Source organism: Leuciscus leuciscus (assembly GCF_965113295.1).
Source record: "Leuciscus leuciscus genome assembly, chromosome: 10".
Taxonomy (NCBI): domain Eukaryota; kingdom Metazoa; phylum Chordata; class Actinopteri; order Cypriniformes; family Leuciscidae; genus Leuciscus; species Leuciscus leuciscus.
This window is the reverse complement of record NC_138734.1, coordinates 33,365,707-33,389,500: the sequence shown is the minus strand read 5'-3', so window position 1 is coordinate 33,389,500 and position 23,794 is coordinate 33,365,707. Positions and strand designations below refer to the sequence as shown.

General features: G+C 36.8%; 1 protein-coding gene across 1 annotated transcript in view; it reads right to left on the bottom strand.

The window, feature by feature from the left end:
* itpr2 (inositol 1,4,5-trisphosphate receptor, type 2) overlaps positions 1–22,960 on the bottom strand; it is a 96,111-nt gene extending 73,151 nt beyond the window's left edge. Inside the window, exons 1-10 of the mRNA XM_082181915.1 lie at positions 22,599–22,960; positions 9,264–9,334; positions 7,434–7,549; positions 7,226–7,312; positions 5,943–6,101; positions 3,063–3,161; positions 2,849–2,932; positions 2,591–2,737; positions 2,283–2,378; positions 568–618 (exon numbers count right to left, since the gene is read on the bottom strand). Coding sequence (XP_082038041.1) covers positions 568–618; positions 2,283–2,378; positions 2,591–2,737; positions 2,849–2,932; positions 3,063–3,161; positions 5,943–6,101; positions 7,226–7,312; positions 7,434–7,549; positions 9,264–9,334; positions 22,599–22,690 — 1,002 coding nt within the window. The 5' untranslated portion in view covers positions 22,691–22,960. The remainder of the gene's footprint in view (positions 1–567; positions 619–2,282; positions 2,379–2,590; positions 2,738–2,848; positions 2,933–3,062; positions 3,162–5,942; positions 6,102–7,225; positions 7,313–7,433; positions 7,550–9,263; positions 9,335–22,598) is intronic.
* Between the last annotated feature and the right edge of the window lie 834 nt (positions 22,961–23,794).

Here is a 23,794-nt window from a genome sequence, read left to right as displayed (position 1 = left end):
TTTTATGATGGATAGATGCACTTTTATGGACTTCAAAACAGAAACAGCCATTCACTGCCATTATAAAGCTTGGAAGAGCCAGGACATTTTCTTTATATAACTCCAATTGTATTCGTCTGAAAGAAGAATGTCATATACACTTAGGATGACTTGAGGGTGAGTAAAATCATGGGCTAATTTTCATTTTTTGGGTGAACTATCCCTTTAAGCAGAGCGAGTCAGATGCAAAACTTCATCTAAAGTTTAACACAATCAACAAATGTGATTCTTGCATACACTATCTATTTGTTAGGGCTGGTTTTAGCTTTAATACTTTAAAGCCTTGCATCAATGTTTTATCGATTGCTAGATCCAGGACATGCCCAGATAGAATCTGCGAACTTGTGTTACATTTCTGTGGTGATTGTGGGAAAAAATTTGTGGAATTCTAGTGAATGGGAAAAGTAACTTCCATGGAACTCTGCAGAACTTTTTGTGAAATTTTGCAAGCTCGGACTCCTTGAAGTCCTAGTAATGACATTTAAGTTCTATTGTGTAAGGCTGGCATCCAAGTGAGGTCTGACTTACCTCATTTTTGGTGCTGAGACTGTCTTTTCGATCTTTAAATTCAGGATTCACCTGAAACAGAACCAGAAGTGTTTATGAAAGCCCTATGACATTCACACAGAGACAAAGGCAGATTCTTTCAGCATTTTTATCTCAGACAATAAGCCCTCTGTCTGGCCTGTGCACAGTGGATGGCTGCAAATGGTTCGGTACCACTGTGACAATAACATTGTGAAGACTGCCACCTGCAGCCCATCTTCAGCACTCTCAAAACCATAAAATATAATAATATACTCCTCCAGAAGAACATTTTGTTGCTCAGAGGTTAGTCCTTCATAGTTTAAGAGATCATTAAGAGAATTCAATGAAGTTCACAATTACGTATACACTACCGTTCAAATGTTTGGGTCGGTAAGATTATTATTAAAGTTATTATTAAACTTTCTTCTTTTTTTTTTTATAAAATAAACCTTCATTTATTTGAACAAAAAGTTTCTTCTTTTACAATATTAATAGTATTAATACTAATAATAGATTAATATTGCTTAATATTGATTAAAACTGCTTTCTATTTTAATATATTTAAACATTTTATTCATTCCTGTGATGGCAAAGCTGAATTTTCATTGCCACAATATCCTCCAGAAATAATATAAATCTGAATTGATGCTCAAGAATTTTTTTTTTATTATTATCAATGTTGAAAACAGTTGTGCTGCTTCATATTTTTGAGGAAACCAAGGTTATTTGGTAAATAGAAAGTTCAAAAGAACGGTATTTATTTGAAATAGAAATATTTTGTAACATTATAAATGTCTTTACTGTCACTATTGATAAGTTTATTCTATCTTTACTGAATAAAAGTATTCATTTCTTTCAGGAAAAACGTACTGATACCAAACGTTTGAACATTAAAACATGTCACATAAAAGAATTAAGATGGTTCTTAATATGTTTCTCAGGTATTTACTCCAAAATTCCTTGAAGGAACACTCCACCGTTTTTTCATATTAAACTATGTTATTCCCTTAACTAAGACGAGTTGATACATAGCTCTCTCGTCTCAGTGCGTGCACTCAATCGCTCTGGCGCGCGGCGACACTTTGATAGAATTTAGCTTAGCCTAGTTCATTCATTAGGTACCAAATCTAGTTAAGGGAATAACATAGTTTAATATGAGAAAAAGGTGGAGTGTTCCTTTAACAGAAAAAAATAAGCCACAAATGAGACTAATGCTGACATATAAAATACAGAGCTATAAAATGAATTGGAATATTATTATCTCTCAGATTGGTTTTGGGAGAATTTGATGAGAAATGTTTTTAGCCTATAGAATTGAGTTGCCCCAGTACCCTATAACATGCTCTCACACGTTTATTTATTTTTTTGGTACCATTTTAGGAGTAAAATTTACACACCCAACAACCAGATGCATTTATTTTACACTTGTCTAGTTTTATCTGGAATGAGTCTCATACCACCTCCTGAAGTGGTTTGAGTGATGCAGAATTCGAATGCATCTTACGTATGAAGTGGCCAGGCGTAAACAAGCCTAGCGTTCAGATACTGTTACGTCAGGGTCAGCTGAGTAAATACAGCTAAATCGCCCTAGGAAAAGCTTCATGTGCAGCATGCAAATAAATGTAAACCACAGGCATTCACACAAACCACACCAGGTCAAACCATATACTACACAGCTCTTTAAAAGGAAAACAGTTTCAGGAAAGGACCTCTACCTCGGCCGCAAGGTAGTGTCCTGTGGCGAGGTGTTTGAAACGAAAAAGGCTGTTCCATTGACCGGCTCCTCCTCTGCAGGGGTCATAGTGGACAACCTGAAGCACACGGGACAGGATTAGATCGAATTTCTTTCAAAAAAAAATGTTTCTGACCCCAAATTTTTAAACGTATAGCGTATACCACATTCATAAACCATTATGATTTATGATACATTTTACTTCATTACATACAGAGAACTTTTAGTTTGTAAAAACTAAACTGAAGAACTGCAAGGAAAATACTTTTATTTCATCATACAGAACTATACCTCCACTTCCCAGAGTGCTTTTGAACTGGTGGCGGAAGTTGCTGATTGGCGGAGAGTGGTCCGTAAGAAGACATACTGCTGCTTCTTGTACTCATCACAAGTAAGAAACTTTTCTTGCTCTGCATGAAACAACCTCACCACATCCCCCTGAGTGAAGCAAAATGAGATACCCACATGGTTAAAGAGAGAATATAAACCACAAAACAAACCTAAACATCAATCCCCAAATAACTAACAACCCGCAAACAACAGACTCACCCCTTTTAAGACATCATCTCTGTATTCACTAAATTTCATGAAGAGAGTGACTTTCCAACTGGTGGTGCAGTTCAAAGCATTAACCTGTCACAACGGAAATATAAAACACACATCTTTATTGAATTTCCATTAGATATCCATATATACATTATTACTTGTGCATCATCATGTGATTTGATTAATAGCGCCGTTGAGAACACATCTAGTGCCTGACCTCTTTGCAGCCACGGTTATCCAGGAGTTCGATGTTGCTGGCATGGAGAGGCTGCCCTGCGTTCACAGGCATTAGAACCACTTTATCTCCAACCACCACCTACAAACATACACACACAAGTAACACTGCATTCCACATCAACTGTTTCTGCTGTTGCTCCTTTTCAACAATAAAGGAAACAAAATGACATCACATCATGTGACATGCATAGTTTGGAAATTGGTGTTTAAAAGACATTCTTGACCCCATGAAATCTAAACTGGAATTGTGTGGCTTTCAGTCAGTGGTGTAAAGTATTTGAGTAAATGTAATAAGTTACTACTTAAGGGCCCTATTTTAACGATCTGAAACGCAAGTATCAAGCGCGAAACGCAAGTAACTTTGTGGGCGGGTCTTGGGCGCTGTTGCTATTATACCGGCGGGATAAATTACTCTTGCGCCCGATGCAAATCTAAAATGGGTTGGTCTGAAGTAGCTTCATTATTCATAGGTGTGGTTTGGGCATAACGTGAAATAAACCAATCAGAGCGATATCTCACATTCCCTTTAAGAGCAGACGTGCTCGTTCTATAGCGGATTCCTATTATAACGGCGGATTTGCCAGGCGCGTGCCAGCAGCGGTTCACAGCCGAGGAGACCGACGTTCTCGTCAGGGCCATAAAACACAGAGAAGTGACATTGGGGATGGGAGAAACACACCCAAATTAACTTCGGTTAAACAGGCGTATGATAATTTGGGTAAATGTTTAAGCTGTATGCTTTTATAATAAACTGTCTATCTATCTATCTATCTATCTATCTATCTATCTATCTATCGTAATAATGTATGATTTACAAAAATGAAAACTGCTGCTTCTGTGTAGATGAGAGAAGCCAAGTGTATGCGCGTTGTGCACACCCTACATTATGGCCAAACATGCGCCCCTAAAATAGTATATGGATATCATGCGCCACTGACTTTAGACTAGGTTTTTCCTGGTCAGTGGCGGAATTGTTTTCTAAACCTGCAAAATAGCATCAGGGAACGTTTGCGCCGGAACACGCCTCCTCTTTGCGCTGGAACACGCCTCCTCTTTGCGCTGAACCGCCCCATGGAGCACAAAGTGTATTTCCTAGTTTACCGACGTGCGTCTGTGGAGGGAAAAGTCCGCTGTGCGCGGGTGCAAAAAAGGAATGATACATGCGTCTGTGTACAAAGTCAATTGCGCTGGGTGCAAGATAGGGCCCCAAGTATCTCTTTGGTTACTTTGTAGTTTTACAGAGTATCGAAGATATTAGCAACTTTTAATCTCTACTCGACTACGTTTTTGAATAAGTATATGTACTCTTTAATCCAATACATTTGTGATGAGTAATGCGATTACTTGTAACATTTTGCATGGCACTTTTTCTGCAGCAGTTTATTTCTGCTACAAAAGAATCAATATCGCCATCTACAGGGCATTGAAGGTACTGTATCGCCTAGTTTTGCCCTTACTCATCCAGTAATTTGTCAACAAGGTTACTTTACATGAATGCGAGTGCATTAGCAAGTAGTTGTGAATCGCAGTTGTTTCATATATGAGATGAGGACATGACTGCAGGCGGTGACATATTATTATAAGACACGGCAGTACAAGCTGTGTTCAGTTAAAACAGCTCAAACATACATTTTAGTCTGGGACTAGGCTTAAGCCTCATCTGTGAAGCCAGGGGTAAGACTTTTACTCAAGTCGTATTGAAATTGGTGACTTGTAACTTGTATTGGAATCATTTTCGTTGTAAGGTATCTGCACTTTTACTCAAGTATGGTTTTCAGGGATTCTTTATTCTTTTCGGTCCATGTCTGTTAGCATCCCAGCTAGTATATTCCTACAGGTTGACATAGTTAACTTTTAGCAAATGTTCAAATTTACAGGTTTTCTCTTCTGGGAAAACAGATAAAAAATATTGATTACTCCTTTATGAACAAGTATCCACAAATTTTTGTCCAATAAATTCTCTAGAATAAGAATATCCTTCTCCCTAATACCATTAGCCAACATCTACAGAAACATGATTAGTAAGATCCATACAATGAATCATGGCTGAAAAACAAACTAACTAAAAGGACATTGGCTATTAAGAAAGCAAATATATTATGTCACATGGGAAAGAAAACTACATTTTTCAAGCCATTTCGTGGGGTCTTTAAAGAGCAGATACTAACGTAAAATGAGAGCACTAAATATTCAACAGAATAGAGAACTTGTTTACACACACACACACAAATATAATATCCATAGCATGCTGCAAGTGGTAGTGAACACAATTTGCAAAGAACGTGTGAGTGAAGTGGGTCGTTTAGCACTCTCTTCCTCTCTATACACAACATAACATCATAGACAACCATGCCATTCAGACCTCAACCTGTCAATGTCAACATTGTCAATACTATTTAATAATTCTATTCAGATTTGGATACCAGTTGCAAACTAGATCTAATAGTATTTGGATACTATTTAATAATTCAGGCTTGAAAGGAAAAAGTAATCAAGACAAAAAAATCAACCACAACTTTGTGTGAACATTCTGTAACAGGCTGTTAGGGTTGCATGTTACATGCACGTTAGCATGCTGCAAACGTCTCTGTGTACACACACACACTCACATACATGCTTGCTGCAAACAGATTATATACCTTCATGATTCAGTTGCTGAGATGAAAACAAGAGGAGAAACCAGATGAGTTAAGACAATAAGATGTTAATGTTATGATGAGGCGATTAGCTTTTTAAAATGGGTAAAAGACCCATAAACCACTGCTGCACACTATTTCAATGTAAAAAAAAACAACAACAAAAAACATGATAAACATCAGGAACTAAACAGTGAGTGTTTCAGATGTGTTTGTGTGCCTACATTGTCTCCTTCACTGCGTAGCTTCCAGAAAGGCTGGATGTAGAACCAGGAGCCCTCATTTCCTGAAGGGTCCAGAGAAACACGCATGGCGTTCTTCTCCAGCAGGGCCGGCAGACGCTTATTCACCGTCAGGTACTTATTACTCTTAATATGAAGCAGCTGAAAATGCAAGGATAGTGTATTAAAAATACTGTAACAGATAGATTACTGTTCAAATGTTTAGGGTCAGCACAAGCAGCACAACGGATTTCAACTTTGCTAATAATAATAAATGTTTCTTGAGCATCAAAACAGCAAATTAGAATAATTTCTGAAGGATCATGTGACATGGAGTAATGATGCTGAAAATTCAACTTTGCCATCACAGGAATCAATTTCATTTTAAAATATATTCAAATAGAAAACCATTATTTTAAATTGTATTCATATTTCACAATATTACTGTTTTCTGTATTTTTGATCAAATAAATGCAGTCTTGGTGAGCATAAGAAATGACTTTTAAAAACATGAAAAAAAAAAAACTGAAATGTTCCAACCCCACACTTATGAACAGTCATATTAGTTAATACAGTATGGATTTAGAAAATGTAAGTGGGCGTGATATGGATGTAGACACAATGTAAGTGGGAGACTAAATAAGCTGCAACATAGACCAGACATTATTCAGTAGTAAGACGTCTGGCTATGTGAGACTATAATCTGACAATAAACTCAAAGTGAAACACAAAGCCACTGGCACATGGATTTAGCTCCATAATCATGACTTCATAAATCATTAGCTTTGAAAGCAACAGCGGAAGTCAAAAGAAGGGAAGCGGTGCTCAATGCAGAGCCAAATGACGTCATGGGTTGAGCCTGACCCAGTCCAGCTCCTCCTCTGTGGATCTAATGGGTGGAGCGATAGAGTTATGGGTAGGGTCATGGTGTGGTTGGACCTTCTAGCTCCACCCATTACACCCCAAATTACATCCAGAAAGGGGGAGCTCTCAGCAGCCTCTCAAAGAAGGGGCCCTTTGGGTCAAATACGTTTGGTAAAATGTCTGAAACTATGGCTTTGGTGAAAGCTCAAACATTTAGATTGAAGTGACCAATCAAACAGGCCTTTCTTTCTATTGGTTCGGGAGCTGTATATCACCCACGCTTTCAAACGCATATTTGGCCCTTGAGCAGTGCACTAGCAGCCTTGGCAACAGTGTGAAAACAAACAGAACGTTCTCGATGTCCAGCCAAAAGTGTAAAAAAAACAAAAAACTTTTTTGATAAGAAGGAAGCTTGACTGTACCTGTATAACCCGACTGTATTTGACAACCTCTCCCAGCAATTTCTTGTTCTCAGTGTCATTTTGTTTCTGCTCCAGTTCCGCAGCATGCTGCAAAATGTAGTAGAAAGGACAGCAAACTATAAATGGCAATGTTAAAATGCCATTCTATTGCATAATCAGTGATTTTAAAGAACTAAGATGCATATCTACTGTCTGCAACCTGTTCTACCTGTAATTTCTTGAAGAGATCTCCCTGTGAGTTGTTCCCATGTTTTCCCTGTTTTGCTTTCCAGAACTGTCTCTGTGCAGAGTACCTATTCATAGGACACACCTTGAAGAGACAATCTAGACAACAGAAAGAACAATTATTGTACTAGCTGCTGAAGATTTCTGGATACACATGATGTGTGAGTGTGTGTGTGTGTGTGTGTGTGTGTGTGTGTGTGTGTGTGTGTGTGTGTGTGTGTGTGTGTGTGTGTGTGTGTGTGTGTGTGTGTGTATGTATATGTATATGTATATGTATATGTATATATATGAATGAATGAATGATGGAGGCATTTATACTGTATATTTATATAGTTTATTTATATATACTATATAAATCATTCATTGATTCATACATACAAATATATACACACACATAAATATATAATATATATATATATATATACATACATACACACACACATACACACACACACACACATACACATACACACACACATACATATATATATATACACACACACACACACACACACACACACACACACACACACACACACACACACACACATACATACATGCATACATACATACATATATATATATACACACACATACATATATACACACACACACACACACATACATACATATACTGTATATAAACACACACACACGCATATAAATTATATTAAATAGAAATAAAACTGAAATAGAAATAAAACCAAATTGTGTCTATTACAAAAAAAGTATAAGTAAAATATAAAGGGTAAAGTCGGATTTTAAAAAGACTTAAGGAAACATTTTATACAGAATAAGACCTCTCACTTGGATTTATATACATGCTCATTGACCTTGAAATCAGATGAATCACCACATAAACCATTATATTATCGTTGGTCATTGTAAAAGGAATCAACAATCAGAAATTTCACAAAAGGCCATAAGATTTCCCAACACATTTCGCAACGGGTTGACGAGTTTTAGCGCATTGACCACCAGAAAGCTGCTTAGTTTGAATGTGACTTACACATAAAGTGAGCTTTACACGTCGCTACACTATTGACAATAGACCTGAAATTAAACTTACGGGTACTTTAATATCCGAGGGGCTGACTTTTATTTAAAAATACAAATTTGACATTTTTGTTATATGAAAGTCATTAAAAGCATATTTTACCCTCAATTATCATTATACTATTACTTAGAAAATTCATCAGTAGTTTAAAAAAAGCGCAAGTTATTATGACAAGGCTGTTACATTCAAAAGCACAGTATGCTTGTATTGACTCGTACTGAGCCTCTTGTTTCAACGAAGCCCTCCAGCACAAGAGGAAAATAAGAGTTTGTGCTATTCTGATTCGTGTAAAGTCTACCAAATTGCACTTGAGGAACAACACTGTTTACCCACCTCAGCTTACAATTGTAGTCATTAAGCAACAGCCAGGCACCCTACTGAGATCTCACTATAAATTTGAAGACGTGGGGCGCAGACAGACTGCGTGGCCTTGGCAAGAGCAAAGATTCAGTGTGTAGGAGGCTGTTATCGCTCAAGGGCCGAGTAATTAATCAGTGGCTGAGCACTGAGCAGGTGTTAAGAAACACACACACACAGGAAGCTACAGCTACATATTTATATTGTTTGGTGTTGGGATTTATTTTGCCTGCCACTTTTATGAATACACTGCAGTGGAACTAAGCAAAAGTAGTGACGCTAACTTTATAAATAAACAAATGATTGATTGATTTATCCATAACAACAGTCCATTGGCTTGTAATGGCGCTAATATGTTAGCATTGGGGCATTAAGGTGATTGTTGTCGAACTGACTCACCTCTAAACTTTTTCGGTGGGTTTGTAAGATCCCCAGCCTCAGGTTGCACCACACATCTGTCATCCACCAAACTGAGAAGGAAAATATGACAACTCATTAGTATTCATTCATTGAATGATTCAATGTCAATAATGTCCTTAAAATAGAAAATTGCTAACAAAACTAAATAGAAACACAGATCATTTTCTTTGTTCAGACAAGCAGAAAACCTCAGATTTTTTGAAAACATACAGTACATGGGTTGACCCTTCAGAGGATAAGCAGTTTGGGGAATGGATGGATATATGGTTTAAACTTTGAAATCATATTTTATAAGAATGGGTCTCGGGTCTGAGTCCATTTTTCCTGCGTCCAAGTCCATTTTTTACACCATTCCCTCACTAACGTCCCTCAGTCTCGTTCATTCGGATGTACGTTATTATCCTTGATCACTTGGAATCCTCAATGGAGCTGATTTATTACAGTTTGTTTTACACACCATTGTACACTCACCTAAAGGATTATTAGGAACACCATACTAATACTGTGTTTGACCCCCTTTCGCCTTCAGAACTGCCTTAATTCTACGTGGCATTGATTCAACAAGGTGCTGAAAGCATTCTTTAGAAATGTTGGCCCATATTGATAGGATAGCATCTTGCAGTTGATGGAGATTTGTGGGATGCACATCCAGGGCACGAAGCTCCCGTTCCACCACATCCCAAAGATGCTCTATTGGGTTGAGATCTGGTGACTGTGGGGGCCATTTTAGTACAGTGAGCTCATTGTCATGTTCAAGAAACCAATTTGAAATGATTCGAGCTTTGTGACATGGTGCATTATCCTGCTGGAAGTAGCCATCAGAGGATGGGTACATGGTGGTCATAAAGGGATGGACATGGTCAGAAACAATGCTCAGGTAGGCCGTGGCATTTAAACGATGCCCAATTGGCACTAAGGGGCCTAAAGTGTGCCAAGAAAACATCCCCCACACCATTACACCACCACCACCACCGCACAGTGGTAACAAGGCATGATGGATCCATGTTCTCATTCTGTTTACGCCAAATTCTGACTCTACCATCTGAATGTCTCAACAGAAATCGAGACTCATCAGACCAGGCAACATTTTTCCAGTCTTCAACTGTCCAATTTTGGTGAGCTTGTGCAAATTGTAGCCTCTTTTTCCTATTTGTAGTGGAGATGAGTGGTACCCGGTGGGGTCTTCTGCTGTTGTAGCCCATCCGCCTCAAGGTTGTGCGTGTTGTGGCTTCACAAATGCTTTGCTGCATACCTCGGTTGTAACGAGTGGTTATTTCAGTCAAAGTTGCTCTTCTATCAGCTTGAATCAGTTGGCCCATTCTCCTCTGACCTCTAGCATCAACAAGGCATTTTCGCCCACAGGACTGCCGCATACTGGATGTTTTTCCCTTTTCACACCATTCTTCGTAAACCCTAGAAATGGTTGTGCGTGAAAATCCCAGTAACTGAGCAGATTGTGAAATACTCAGACCGGCCTGTCTGGCACCAACAACCATGCCACGCTCAAAATTGCTTAAATCACCTTTCTTTCCTATTCTGACATTCAGTTTGGAGTTCAGGAGATTGTCTTGACCAGGACCACACCCCTACATGCATTGAAGAAACTGCCATGTGATTGGTTGATTAGATAATTGCATTAATGAGAAATTTAACAGGTGTTCCTAATAATCCTTTAGGTGAGTGTATATGTATGCTTGGGCTGTTGCGAAAATACAGAAAAACTACACAAAATGAAAATAACAATACAATAAACTATAACTGTGTATAAAACAGTCAGCTTAACCTCTTCCTCTTAACCTAGTAACCTCTATTTGCCCGTGGGCGGGGCGGGGCCTAGAGCTACGTAATTATATTTACACTTCATTTTTTAAGGTTTCTGGAGATATTATCACCCCAAATATGGTATCATTTTAAATCTTAAAATCTCATCTTTACACAGAATATAATGACATTTGTGTATATCGAACACAAATAATTAATCTAAAGCTTAAAAATACAATCGTCACAAAATCGCTCCTCCCCCAAATAGCGATGCACAAATATAAATATGAATATGTATTTTTTACGTATTTCACAAAACAGAAAAGTCATACATCAAAAGAAAGCTCTCATTCTCAGGAATGTGACTGTGTAGTTTGTTTTATTGTTTTAACATCATAGTTCAAATTATCTTCAAAATATTTCACAATATTACTGTTTTAACTAAAGAAATGCAGCTTTGGTGAGCGTAATTTACTTGTTTAAAAAAATTAAAAAATTATAATAATTACCAACCCAAAAATAATAATAATTACCAACCCTGATCTTTTGAATGGTACTATCTGAAGCTAATGTCCAAATACATTCATTTTTGCTCTCCTTCCTCAAGACATTTGTTTGTACACTGGAAAAATGCCTCAGTCAATTATGTTCTCTTCAATTTATGTTAGAGACGTGGCAAAATTTCCATCAGATATTGAACAAGTAGGTCAGATTACATTACTTGTAAAATGAAAATGTAGAAAATCAGTCCTAAAGATCAGATTTGAAAAAGTCAGTTTTGCTTTCAGTCAGTTCAAACTTCATACAAAGTCAATAAGTCCAGCATCATTTACTGAAGTCTCGCTGTGGACACTGACTGGTCTAAAAGAGATTTTCAAAAATGTTTTAATGCTTATGAGTGCAACTGCCATGCATCAACTCAAAGAGTGGAAGTAAGATCCTCAGGGGATTCAAAAGGCTGAAGCACATCAGAAAGTACATGGTAGACGCAAAATGAGCAACTTGACAATTCAGGTTTTATTATGAAGAAATTAGACTTAGTATGCTTAGTAGTATATCAAAGCAAACAGTTTCCTCCCACGAGGACTCAATTGACAATGCTTCTATAATCCTAAATCAACAAACTATTGAATGCACTAGTTGTGTAAACTATTCAACTCTCTTTGAATGCAGAACATATTTGCCCACTCTATTGTCAATGCAAACCCATACAGTCTAAATTTAATTACACACTATCCTCCGTCACAGACGCTCATAACAGAATAAGCTTACAGAAATGTTGAAATCTTTCAGAATATGATTTTATTTAGTTTACCATCAACAATTTACCAGAGATTTGAGGGGAAATTTAACTGACGAGCCTCTCCTTAAACATAAAGAGGGTTTTTGTGAAAGCTTGGACCAACTTTAGATAAAGAAGGAAGCTGCAGTGCTCTTTGTAGGCCTGATAAACGTACTACCACAGGCTTCCCTCACTGTTATAGTTAAAACTAAAAATAGGCAATAACTTATCAACGACAGCTCAAGGTTTTCTTAATGATAGCCCTTGACTCAGCTCGGCTATCTTGTGAACACAGATCTGTAAATAAATACTTCAGCAATAAAATGCAGAAGTTCACACCACTGCGCTGAACTGACCGGAGGAACATGGGTGTTTATAGACTCTTAAAGGTTACATGTTGTGTTGTCACAGTAAAATGAAGTTGCTTATTGAATTCATTTGCGGTTTAATCTGAATTTATGAATATGCTAAATGCTTCATGAATCAAACCAGCACTACAACATCAAGCTAATCTTCCTTCCTTACACTGGCAGAAGACACAAAAAAGGATGAATGGTGTGAGGTTACGCAAAACAGAACATTTGAAGGAAGTGCCACACGGAAAGGCTGTTATCGGAGCAGTTGTATTACTTTTCACCTATTACTCTCTCAAGCTCATACCCAAGAGCTGGGTGACAGTAGTGTTTCCCCAACCTTTTCGTACTTCAAGTACCCTTTCATCAACAACAAATCAGAAATGTGCTCCTTTAAACTGATATGCAAGTATGAAGTATGAATCATCAAGTGAAACTCATCATTTATGTTAATGAAAAGAATATGGCCCGATTTCACAGACAGGGCTTCAATTAGGGCATTTAATAGCTTTTATAAATGTACCTTAGAACAAAACATTACAGGGGCAGTGACATATTTAAGGATATGTCAGAGCAAGTTGCTTTCAGTTAAAACAGCTCAAACATGCATTCTAGTCCAGGGCTAGGCTAAAAGGGATAGTTCACCCAAAAATCTAAATTATCCCATGATTTACTCACCCTCAACCATCCTAGGTGTATTTGACTATCCTCTTTCAGACAAACACAATCAGATTAAAAAATATCCTGGCTCTTCCAAGCTTTATAATGGTAGTGAACGGGAACCAATATTTTGAAGCCCAAAAAAAAGTGCATGCATTCATCATAAAAGTAATCCATACGACTCCAGGGGGTGAATAAAGGCTTTCTGAAGCAAAGCGATGAGCTTTTGTAAGAAAAATATTCATATTTATAACTTTATTAACTAAAATAAGTAGCTTCCAGCAGACAGCCTACGCAAGTCAATTTACGGCAAAAGAGTAACTTCTGACGCAATGTATGACATGGGATGTAAGAGTAGCATAAGCTTAAACCTAAACGCCTCTCGATTCAAACAAACAGGGTTGAACAAACAAAAGCTCCTCTTATATCGAAATCCTCCGACATTTTAGGACATCTCATTTTGTTTTGCTCTCTCCTCTCTGCGCTTCCGTGTTTATCACTTCTCACCGGAGCTTACACTTCACCGTCGTCCTACGTCACGCGCTGGAATACGATATATTCAAAATATTGGGTCCCATTCACTACCATTATAAAGCTTGGAAGAGCCAGAATATGTTTTTAGGGTGAGGGTTTATATATGAGGTCGAGTAAATCATGGGATAATTTTCATTTTTGGGGGAACTATCCTTTTAAGCCTTGTCTGTGAAACCAGGGGTATATTATGTGGCAGGCCAGCATATTGGTAAAATATGTACAATAAGCCCATAAAGTGTGGGGAAAGCTGTTCTATTTAATTATTGCAGGTATACAAAGAGTTCATCATTCGTATTTTATAAGCATTGATGCACTTAAAAACATTTTGAATTGTTTTCTTTAATTATAAACAAAAAAACTTAATTGAATTATTAGTTTCTATGCTTTGAAACAGAATAAAGAGCACTGAACAATTTAGCATTGTGAAAAAGAAAGAAGACCATTCAACTCAATTCATGAATTTCCTTCTACAGTAAGAAGTAAAATTCCCTTGAATGACAAAGTTGCAAATACCTGATTTTCAGGTCTATAACATCAAGTAACAGCAAGTTGCTCTCTGACAGCTAAGTGTTTCTCCCAGAATTTGAGAGCATAATTTTTTTTCCACAATTTTTTTTTAAATACCTTGAGTTCTACAATAAAGTTCTACAATAGAACTTTAAGAGTGAATGCACTAATCTCCTATGCTATTCTGATACACATGCACCTTCTTTCTCAAACATTTATGTTCACTTAAGACATAAATGACTGTGTTTATGAGAATACTCGCAAAGGCAGGCATTTTGACATATAAGTGTGTATATTTGACAGTTCAAGCCCAGTAAGAGGCTAAAAAGAATTCTATGCGCCAAGTTCAGTACTCACGCGCTGTATGAGCAGGTGTGTGAGTTCAAAAACAGTCTCTCAGACAGCAGGTGAGTCCTCTTTCGCTGCTTATTTCGCTTGAATGGTTTAAAATCACTTGTTTTTAAACCGCAAAACATAAAAATGCACTCAAATGATACGCTTTAGACTAGAGACATCACATAATGGCAACTTCACGTGAGCGCAACCACAATAGAGACGATAGTCCAAAATCTCTACTGGTTGACAAATTTCTACCTGTTAATCATGTCTACCGGTATATCACCCACACTCTAAAAGAAAGATGGTTCTTTAAAGGTTCTTTAAACGTAATAATAGTTATATTTAGTACCATATCATCCTGAAGAACCCTTATGCTGAAATGGGTTTAGGGTTCTTTATTCCCGCCTTTTTGTGTTTCAAATCTGTAACTGTCAAAACCTCCTCATTACTGATTTTCTGGAGCGCAGCTATACAATACTGTCAACATACTCTCAACAATAAATGATTAATTTCTTAAAATGTCTATAAAGTATAACTTTAAAAATTGTAACAATCATTTCCTAACAATCATGTCCTTTTCTCTTTTTAGTTTAACAGAACATGTAAGCAGGCATGGATTTAGAAAGCAGAGGCCCTTGGTCACAAAATCTTGGAGGCCCCCCTCCCCCTCGTAGGCTCGTGGCCCAAACTAACACAGCATCTTAATTTTTAGAAACATTAAAAGGAAGCTGTGGGTTTTTCTTTACTTTAAAACAAAACCACTTTCTCCAACTCCATTTCTTGTAATGTTAACTGTGACAGCAAAGGAGATCTATAAATGCACTGTTAGACATTTTATCGTATTTTTGCGGTAACTTACTGGCAGCACTATTGCCAGTAACTTACTGTAAGTTCCCCTTTACAGTAGCTTACCTGTAAAATGTGTTTTACGGTATGATGCCCTTACCGCAATTTAATTTTACAGTATGATGGCCTTACTGCAATTTAATTTGACAGTAAGATGCCCTTACCGCAATTTCATTTTACAGTATGATGCCCTTACCACAAGTTAATGTTACAGTAAGATGCCCTTACTGCAATTAAATTTTACAGTATGATGCCCTTACTGCAATTTCATTTTACAGTAAGATGCTCATACCGCAATTTCATTTTACAGTATTATGCCCTTACTGCGACTTATTTTTACAGTATAAAACAGTACTATTTTATTTTTTATATTTTACATGAATGCTCTTGAATTTAATAAATTCCAAAAAAGTGACTTGAGTCCATGTACATCAGCATATTCTTTATTCACTGTCACAATCAATTACATCAATTTTATTTTTTTATTGTGATGCAACATTAGGCAAGGCAGTTTTATTCATATAGCACAAAGTCATGTCATACACTTTGGCAATTAAAAGTGCTTTACACAGTAAGGAATTAAAATAATCACAAAATAAGCAAGGAAAATTAAAGTGCCCCTATTATGGATTTTTGAAAATGACCTTTCATGTAGTGTGTAACAGCTCTAAGGCCTCGTTTACACTGTAAGTGAAATGTAACCCAATTCTGATTTTTTGCTTTTATGTGACACAGATCGGATGTGTTCTATGAAAGTGTAAACAGGAAAAAAAGGCATGCATTCGGATATTTCGAGATCGGTTTCAGGCCTCATTCATATTTGGAAATAAATCAGATATAAATCAGATGCCAATGCGACTGTCATATAAACAGGGAGATCAGATTTTCTGAGGCATGGCATCAGCAGTTTAATGATGAGAGCAACCCCGACGCGCGTCTGCAAATGGACGGATGGGCCTCGTTTACACTGCAGGTCTTGATGCCCAATTCTGATTTGTTGCCTATAACCGATTTTTTTGACCGTCCGTTTACACATCCTTTCAATTGTGACCCATATCCGATTCATGTATTTACACTTGACATACTATCTGAAATGCTGCACATGATTAAAGGGGGTTCTTGTACGGATGGACAAACGCGAAATATGCTCAAGACCTGCAGTATAAACGAGGCCTAAGTGAATGAAAACATCCTGCAAAGTTTTAAATCTGAAAGTGCACCGTATATAAAGTTATTTTCTTTCAAAAATAAGAGTCGACAATGAAATGAATCGTTTTTCAAACGAGTTATAATCCATTTCGTTGTGACGTCAAGACGAAACATTAGCATATTGCCGACATTGCCATATTGCCGACTGATGTTTTGTTACATCAGTCATTCACGCTAGAGCTCGGCTAATGTATGCACTGTAATTGATACAGTTTCCACGTGTTCACCGCAATAAATTCGAAAAATACTCTGTAAATAAATAAATACAAGTAAAATAATCGGTTTGTTTGGTGAACATGCACTTGTTAATGCTGATGGTGAGGAATTACAGTTGCAACATCTCATAATGTACCTCAAACTGAGTAATGTGTCACTGAGAAACGTCCTGCTCGAGTCGTCCTTGCGATGGAGGTTCATCGTTCATTACTGTGTTTAGTTTACGGTGTAGGAAGCCACAGCCAAAAAACTGATCTAATCATGATACTTTTTTGTGTGCAAATAAATTATTGTGTTAACACACATACACACAAACACACACACACACTCATTAATGAGTGGGGTCTTGGAGGCCCCCTAGAGGTCGGAGGCCCCGGGCACCGGCCCAATGGTAAATCCGGCCTTGCATGTAAGTGTGAGCAGCTCTGTTCAGTTAAGGATTAATTTAATTATGACTTTATGCCTAAACATACCCATAAAAAAACACACACAAAAAAACACATTAAAGCTATACCATGACTTTATATCACTTTTTCCTGTTAACATGGTAAAGGGTAGCCTGGCTAACGTCAGACCTCGTCTCATTGAGATGTGGTCTGGGAACCACGTTCATTTTCTCGTATTTGAGGCGTGGTTTACGAATGCCCAGAGCCGTTTATTGGGCGCTACGAATGTCTATCAAATGCGCCTGTACGTAGCTCATAGCCAATCGTTTCAATTCTACCAGATGACGTATGTAGAGCGACAGAAATTCGACGAGGAAGAAGAAGAAATAAACATGCGTTCTAAACTACTTAGAACACTATCTAAGGCTGCATCGAAAGGTAACTTTGCGTCTGATGCCATGTTGGATCCATAGATATAAACAAACTGCTTCGGTGTGTCGCATAGACGTCGTCATCGTCTTGCTGCTCCCTCCCCGTTCTGTGATTGGTTCCCTTTTTGAGGGGAAAATCTGGTCCATGGTGTCCAGGCTGCCTAGCAGCGTGAATAAAATCGCGCTGCGCGCAAGGCAGCATGGGGAAATCCAGGCTAGGTAAAGGGCTCATTCTGTCCATTTTTGCTCATTTGGGCCTTCATGAACATAACTGTTTTTACATAAATGAAAGAGACACAATGTAACGCTAAACTCAATTGTGTATTTCAGATGCTGTATCATTACCTCATCATCTGCAGAGAGAAACTGCCACTCAGAATACACACATAATGAAGGATGTAAAGACATCATAGGGGATTTGTGAAGAAATTTGTGAAGAAATTACATCTATATCATGTTCAATGTCAATTGTTATTTATTAATGTATTTAGCTATCCTCTGTTGTTAGAGCATTGTAATTTTTGCTACAATCTGCCATGTCAATAAAGAATAAAAGTACCTAATTGACACAACATGCTGGGTTTTTTTTTAAATGTAAAACCAAAATAGAGGCAACAAGATAAGACCAGGCAGATAGAGGGCTAAAAAAAACAACAACAATATTAATAAATCATTTATAAAAAAATTATAATAGTAATATTAATAATATGAAGATATATACAAATTTTAATGAAAATAAATATCAATGAAAAGGTTATTTATAACACCATTAAGGTCCTATATCTCTTTCAAAGCATGGTTCTAAAAAGGGTTATATTTAGCACCAAAAAGGGTTCTGCTATTGTTACAAGCCGAATAACATTTGGTACTGTTTAGAACCATTTTTCTCAAGAGTGCACCTCTACTAAGGATTATGAAAAACCTCAGAGGGAAATATGAGGAATTTTATGCAATTTATCAAAAATGCTTTATTAAAATCTGTATATCCTCACATTAACCTTTAGGTATGTCTGCATTTAATAACAATCCCTTATAATTAATAATTAGGCTACATATTTTTTAAAAAAACATCAACAACCACAGAGCTACCAAGCCACCACAGAAAGAGCCACTCCACCAAATGATGACTAAGCCAAATAAGTGCTGCAAATGGACATTTGTATAGTGACAAATTGTTTTATTGGCTTTGCCTGCACACTTCCTCATCTTCCTGTGTATCTGTATAGGTGTATTAAACAAAGATATTAAGTACATTAATAGGATGTGTTATAGAAAGGGGGGTAGAAAACAGGAAAGGTGCTAACGGTCTTTACATGCTCATAAATGAGTAACAGACTGCTTCTAGTTCTCTTTAAAACTGTTTGACAGCCAGCAATCTTCAAAAGACACAACAAAGTACAGCAAGTTAAACATGAACCAAATGCAAGCCTGACCGGCAGTGTTCAAACATGCTAATTATAGCTCCATTACTTGATGACATGAGTGAAGGAGTTAGACCTTGTCTAAGCAAAAAGATCATTCTTAGCTTGCTACAAGTGAAGCATGTTATAACAAATCCTATTCTTTTACTTAAAAGAGAAGCTGTGTGTATTTCGTACGTAAAAAATTGAGACTAAAATCAACTACATTTGCTTTTACAACCTTGAACTGATACAGTATACAGAACTAAACCACCCACATTATTGTGCTTTTAACCAAACTACTTTCAAATTATGGTCATAAATGTTTATTATGTAGAATTTCAACCAATGAAGCCTCTTATCAGTATTTCCTCAAGGTTTCCAGTACATCACAACGAGTCCTTAGACAAGGCTTTCTAATTTAAGTCTATTTAACAACTTCCATTATATCTCTACAAACCCATGACAGCCTGGGAAATAATCCAAAATCGCCTTGTTGAGGATCAGATTCAGAAGAAAGGCTTTGGCTATGTTCGGCATGGAGTACAAGTATACTACTGATCTGAATACTGCAGTTTATACAACTGCCAAGTTTGCAAAATAGTTCGAAAAACAATTGCCGATATGCAAACAGAAAAACAGTAGTTTGTTTAATTTGTAAAACATGTCTTTTGGCAGTCTGATCAAATAATGTTCCATTTTACTCAAATAACGTGTCAAATAACGAATAATCATCACAGTAGAAAGTTAAGTCAAACACATTGAATTCTGGGTTTTTCACTCACCTACATTTTCAGCGGCCTTGGTTTCTAAAGTATTTTTCCCTTAAGTCTTTTTTTAAGAGTTATAAGTCATAAACCAAAAATCCTCACGGAGTGACATGAAATGCTGCTTGGCTAAAGCTACAGGACTTCTGGGATCTCAGACTGTTTTACAGCTGAAGCACGCTTGGGTTGGATTGACAGGGTCTTGATGTACCGTGCGACATATATAGGAGCGCACAGCTGAAACAGTGCTGAGGAAGATCATCACAAACTAAACCAAACTTGATTTTATGACCTGCCATATGTACTTTCTAATAGTCATCATGTCAAGAATGAATAAATAACAAAATAAATCAATAAATTGCAACATCTTTTTCTGGGATTGTCTGTTAAGTACATAAGTACTATTTTCTTCAAAATTTTAAAGGTTTCCTATCAAATGAGAAATCATGTAAATGCCTTCAGGGTGTATGGGGTTAACAGTGACAGTCAACATAGATCTTACATATCAAGCTTAAATGAACTGATATCGGCCAATCATGATGACAAGAAATCGGTAGTCGGTATCGGCTGCAAAAATTATGATCGGAGAATCCCTAACAAAAAAAGTATCTGTGTACTTTCTTCACTGAGTTGAACATCTCCAGACAAGATGTTTGTCTGATGACAGTCAGAATGACCGCAGACAAATGTGAACATGATAACTTTCTTTTTGCAAAGAACACTAAGACTATGTTAACCTCAGAGAACAAAGTACATGATGTAAAGAATGTAAAAACTTTTGTGGTCAGAAAAAGAAATTATTCTTTCATTAGAACAACACCAGGGTGAGTAAAATTAATTATGACATTTTTCGTTTTAGGGTGAACTATCCCTTTAAGTAGTTTGAGAGAGTGCTTAGAGACACTGACTAAATCATTCGCAGTGCTTCATGGGAGGGAGTGGGTGCTAGGTCTGTCTTTAAAGGTTTAGAAGTCAAAAATCAACTCCCCTTTTATGGAGAAAATGAATGGGATTTATTTATTCATTTTCACTTTTTTGTTGCACTCTATTGCAGTGTTCTGTACTGTACATTTTAGCACATGTAGTAGGTCATTTGAGGTCTATGCACAAATTCTACATACTGTGGACAGTATTCATAAATTGCAGAGAAATAGTATGTTAATATCCTATCCTCAACAAACGCTGCCTGTCTCAAATTATGGAACAATATGACGGATAAAAATACAACAAACGACCTAAAAAAAACTGGAATATTAACTATGCACTACAACACTGGAAACATGCAGTCTGACAGCTTACTTTGACACAAAGTCTGCTCATATGTCACATTACTACAACTATGTGTGAACTATGTGCATTTCAGAATGTATGCTCTCAAACAAAACCTCTTGTGGTTACATTTGAATCATAGCAGGAAATTGAAAAACTACACATGATTTTTTACAAACATTAATACTCCAAAACCACTAAACAGCTCTGTCATGAATTGCGAAAAGTGACAGAGAAGTGACCGTTTCTGCAATCCATCTGATGCAATGCTGCAAAATCTATTAATAAATATTTGAGCAAAGAAAAGCTGTACATATTGTGACCACATTTGTTCTGCACCTTAATTGCTTGATGAGTCACTGCACAACAATGCAAAAGTGAATCCACACAACCGACAACTTAGATGTGTTCCTACATGACCACGTGAAAATCGAATGAAAAATTCTTCTTATACAGAGTAGTCTCAGAAACGGTCAAATTAAATTTGACGACATTAATAATAAAGGTGCACTCACCAAGTTTCTATCTATTAGCTCAGTCTTATTCATTCCAAGAGTTCCAGTGTTTTTGGATTTAAATTGACTATTTTTTGTCCACGCATACTAATTCTGTCTGGGTGGGTAAATTGCGCACATCCTAATTAATATCTTTACTCTGAACTACAGTATGATGTTGATAAGACTCCATGTCTGCAGTATAATGTGTTTGTTGTCATATTGTTTTATTTGCTATACTTTGTAAAGAGCACTAACTGAAAGAGTTTCGATAAAGTGAACATATTATTATAATCATGATTATTAGTCGGCCAATTGCATGACAATAGGTCACGTGATATGAAAAATGGCGGCACCCATGATGTGGTGACCCGCTACATGTAGAATAAAACAGCTTTTTCTAGAAGAAAGATATGCCTGGAGTCTTCATGCATGTTGTGTGCATAACTGCATTGATATTTCTCTCAAATGTGCTGTTCATTTTCTCATGTGTAAAATGGGATTTTTTTATTAAAAAACGACCAAAAAAAGGCCAACATAGTTGTATTAGTATTGGTATTGGTATGTAAACTAACAGCAAACTTTGCATTCCTGTTCATGATTTGCATTATTGCTTTTGAAGCAATGCTGTAACTGCACCTCTGGCCTTCAGTATGTACTCAAATCACTTCCTACTTCCACTAAACAAACTCCATCTGACATCTGAAATATCTTTGAAATTGTATTGGATGTTTTTAATATTTTACTATTGCATATTTGGGCAACATAATCACACCAGTAGCTATATCTGAATAAAATGTATAACTGGCACGTTTAGTCATTTTTAAGACTAATATAATGATCATTGGGAGGCAACTTACCCTAAAGTGCTGATAAATCCATTGACAGTTCCCTCCGCGTACAGAGACACGATATCCCCAATGTGAAGGAAACTGGACCTGTGTTCCGACATATCTGCAAATGTTTCAGAAGATTTTCTGATACTTCAACTACTTTGATCCAGCGCGTTGTGTCCAGTCGACTCAATGTCTCAATCCACTTGTTCCTGCGCTTTGACAGTAACACATTTTAATCCAGCCGCCCAGAGAAGAGATGCGACTTTTGAGTTTTGATTCCTCTAACTGTCGCGTTTCTTCATGTTTTCAACTTCTTCCTGTGAAACAAACGAGGCTTTTTCTCACCAATATGCCACTCGAGTGGGAGGAGACTCACCCTCTGTCCCGTGAAATCAAGGAAGTGATGCTGCCTGTCTTTTGCTGTGGTATGCACAATGCAACTCACTAACAAAAAGTGAGAATGCAACTTGTGTGTTTGTGCAGTCGTGCATGCATTGTGTCGGTGAGGAGGTGCAAAATTATTAAAGTTTCTCCTCAAACTTTTTCATTTTATTAATAACTTCAAATAATTCTGTAATGCTTATGTTTGTATTCGCGAAAAAGCCTATTAGAGCATGTCATATTTAATATAATAAGATGAATGAAAAGACATTATTTGTTTTGTTTTTAATTGTACATGTACATGCAAGCATGCAACATTTAGCACAAAAAAAATGCATAATATTACTTGCCATTAAACAATAAATTTGGATGTTTTAGATTATTTTATTTTATTTTATTTGAGGCCTTTTCGTGGTATATATATATAAAAAGTTCCTTACCAGATATAGCAAATGAATATTGGTAAAATACTACTGAATATATTAAATGAGATAGCTTTGTAACCTATTTAAAGGAGTCACTCTTAAAGGTCAGATAAAGTGTCAACATTTCTTTAAATAATCTATAGGCCATGTTTGCATAATCACAGCACCCACTGTGTGCTTATCAGACATTCAATAAAATAATATTTATGATTAGGCCTAATGGTGCTATTTAATATTTATGCAGGTGTAATTTGTTGAACAAAGTGAATAGATGACAAAATGTTTTATCTTTTTCCATTATGAGATTTTTTTAAATATTTATATATTATATGTTTCTATTGTAATAGCGTAAACCTTATAGCCTACATTGTATGCTCGCTCTCTCTTGAACATGAATTCGCCCGACCTCAGGTT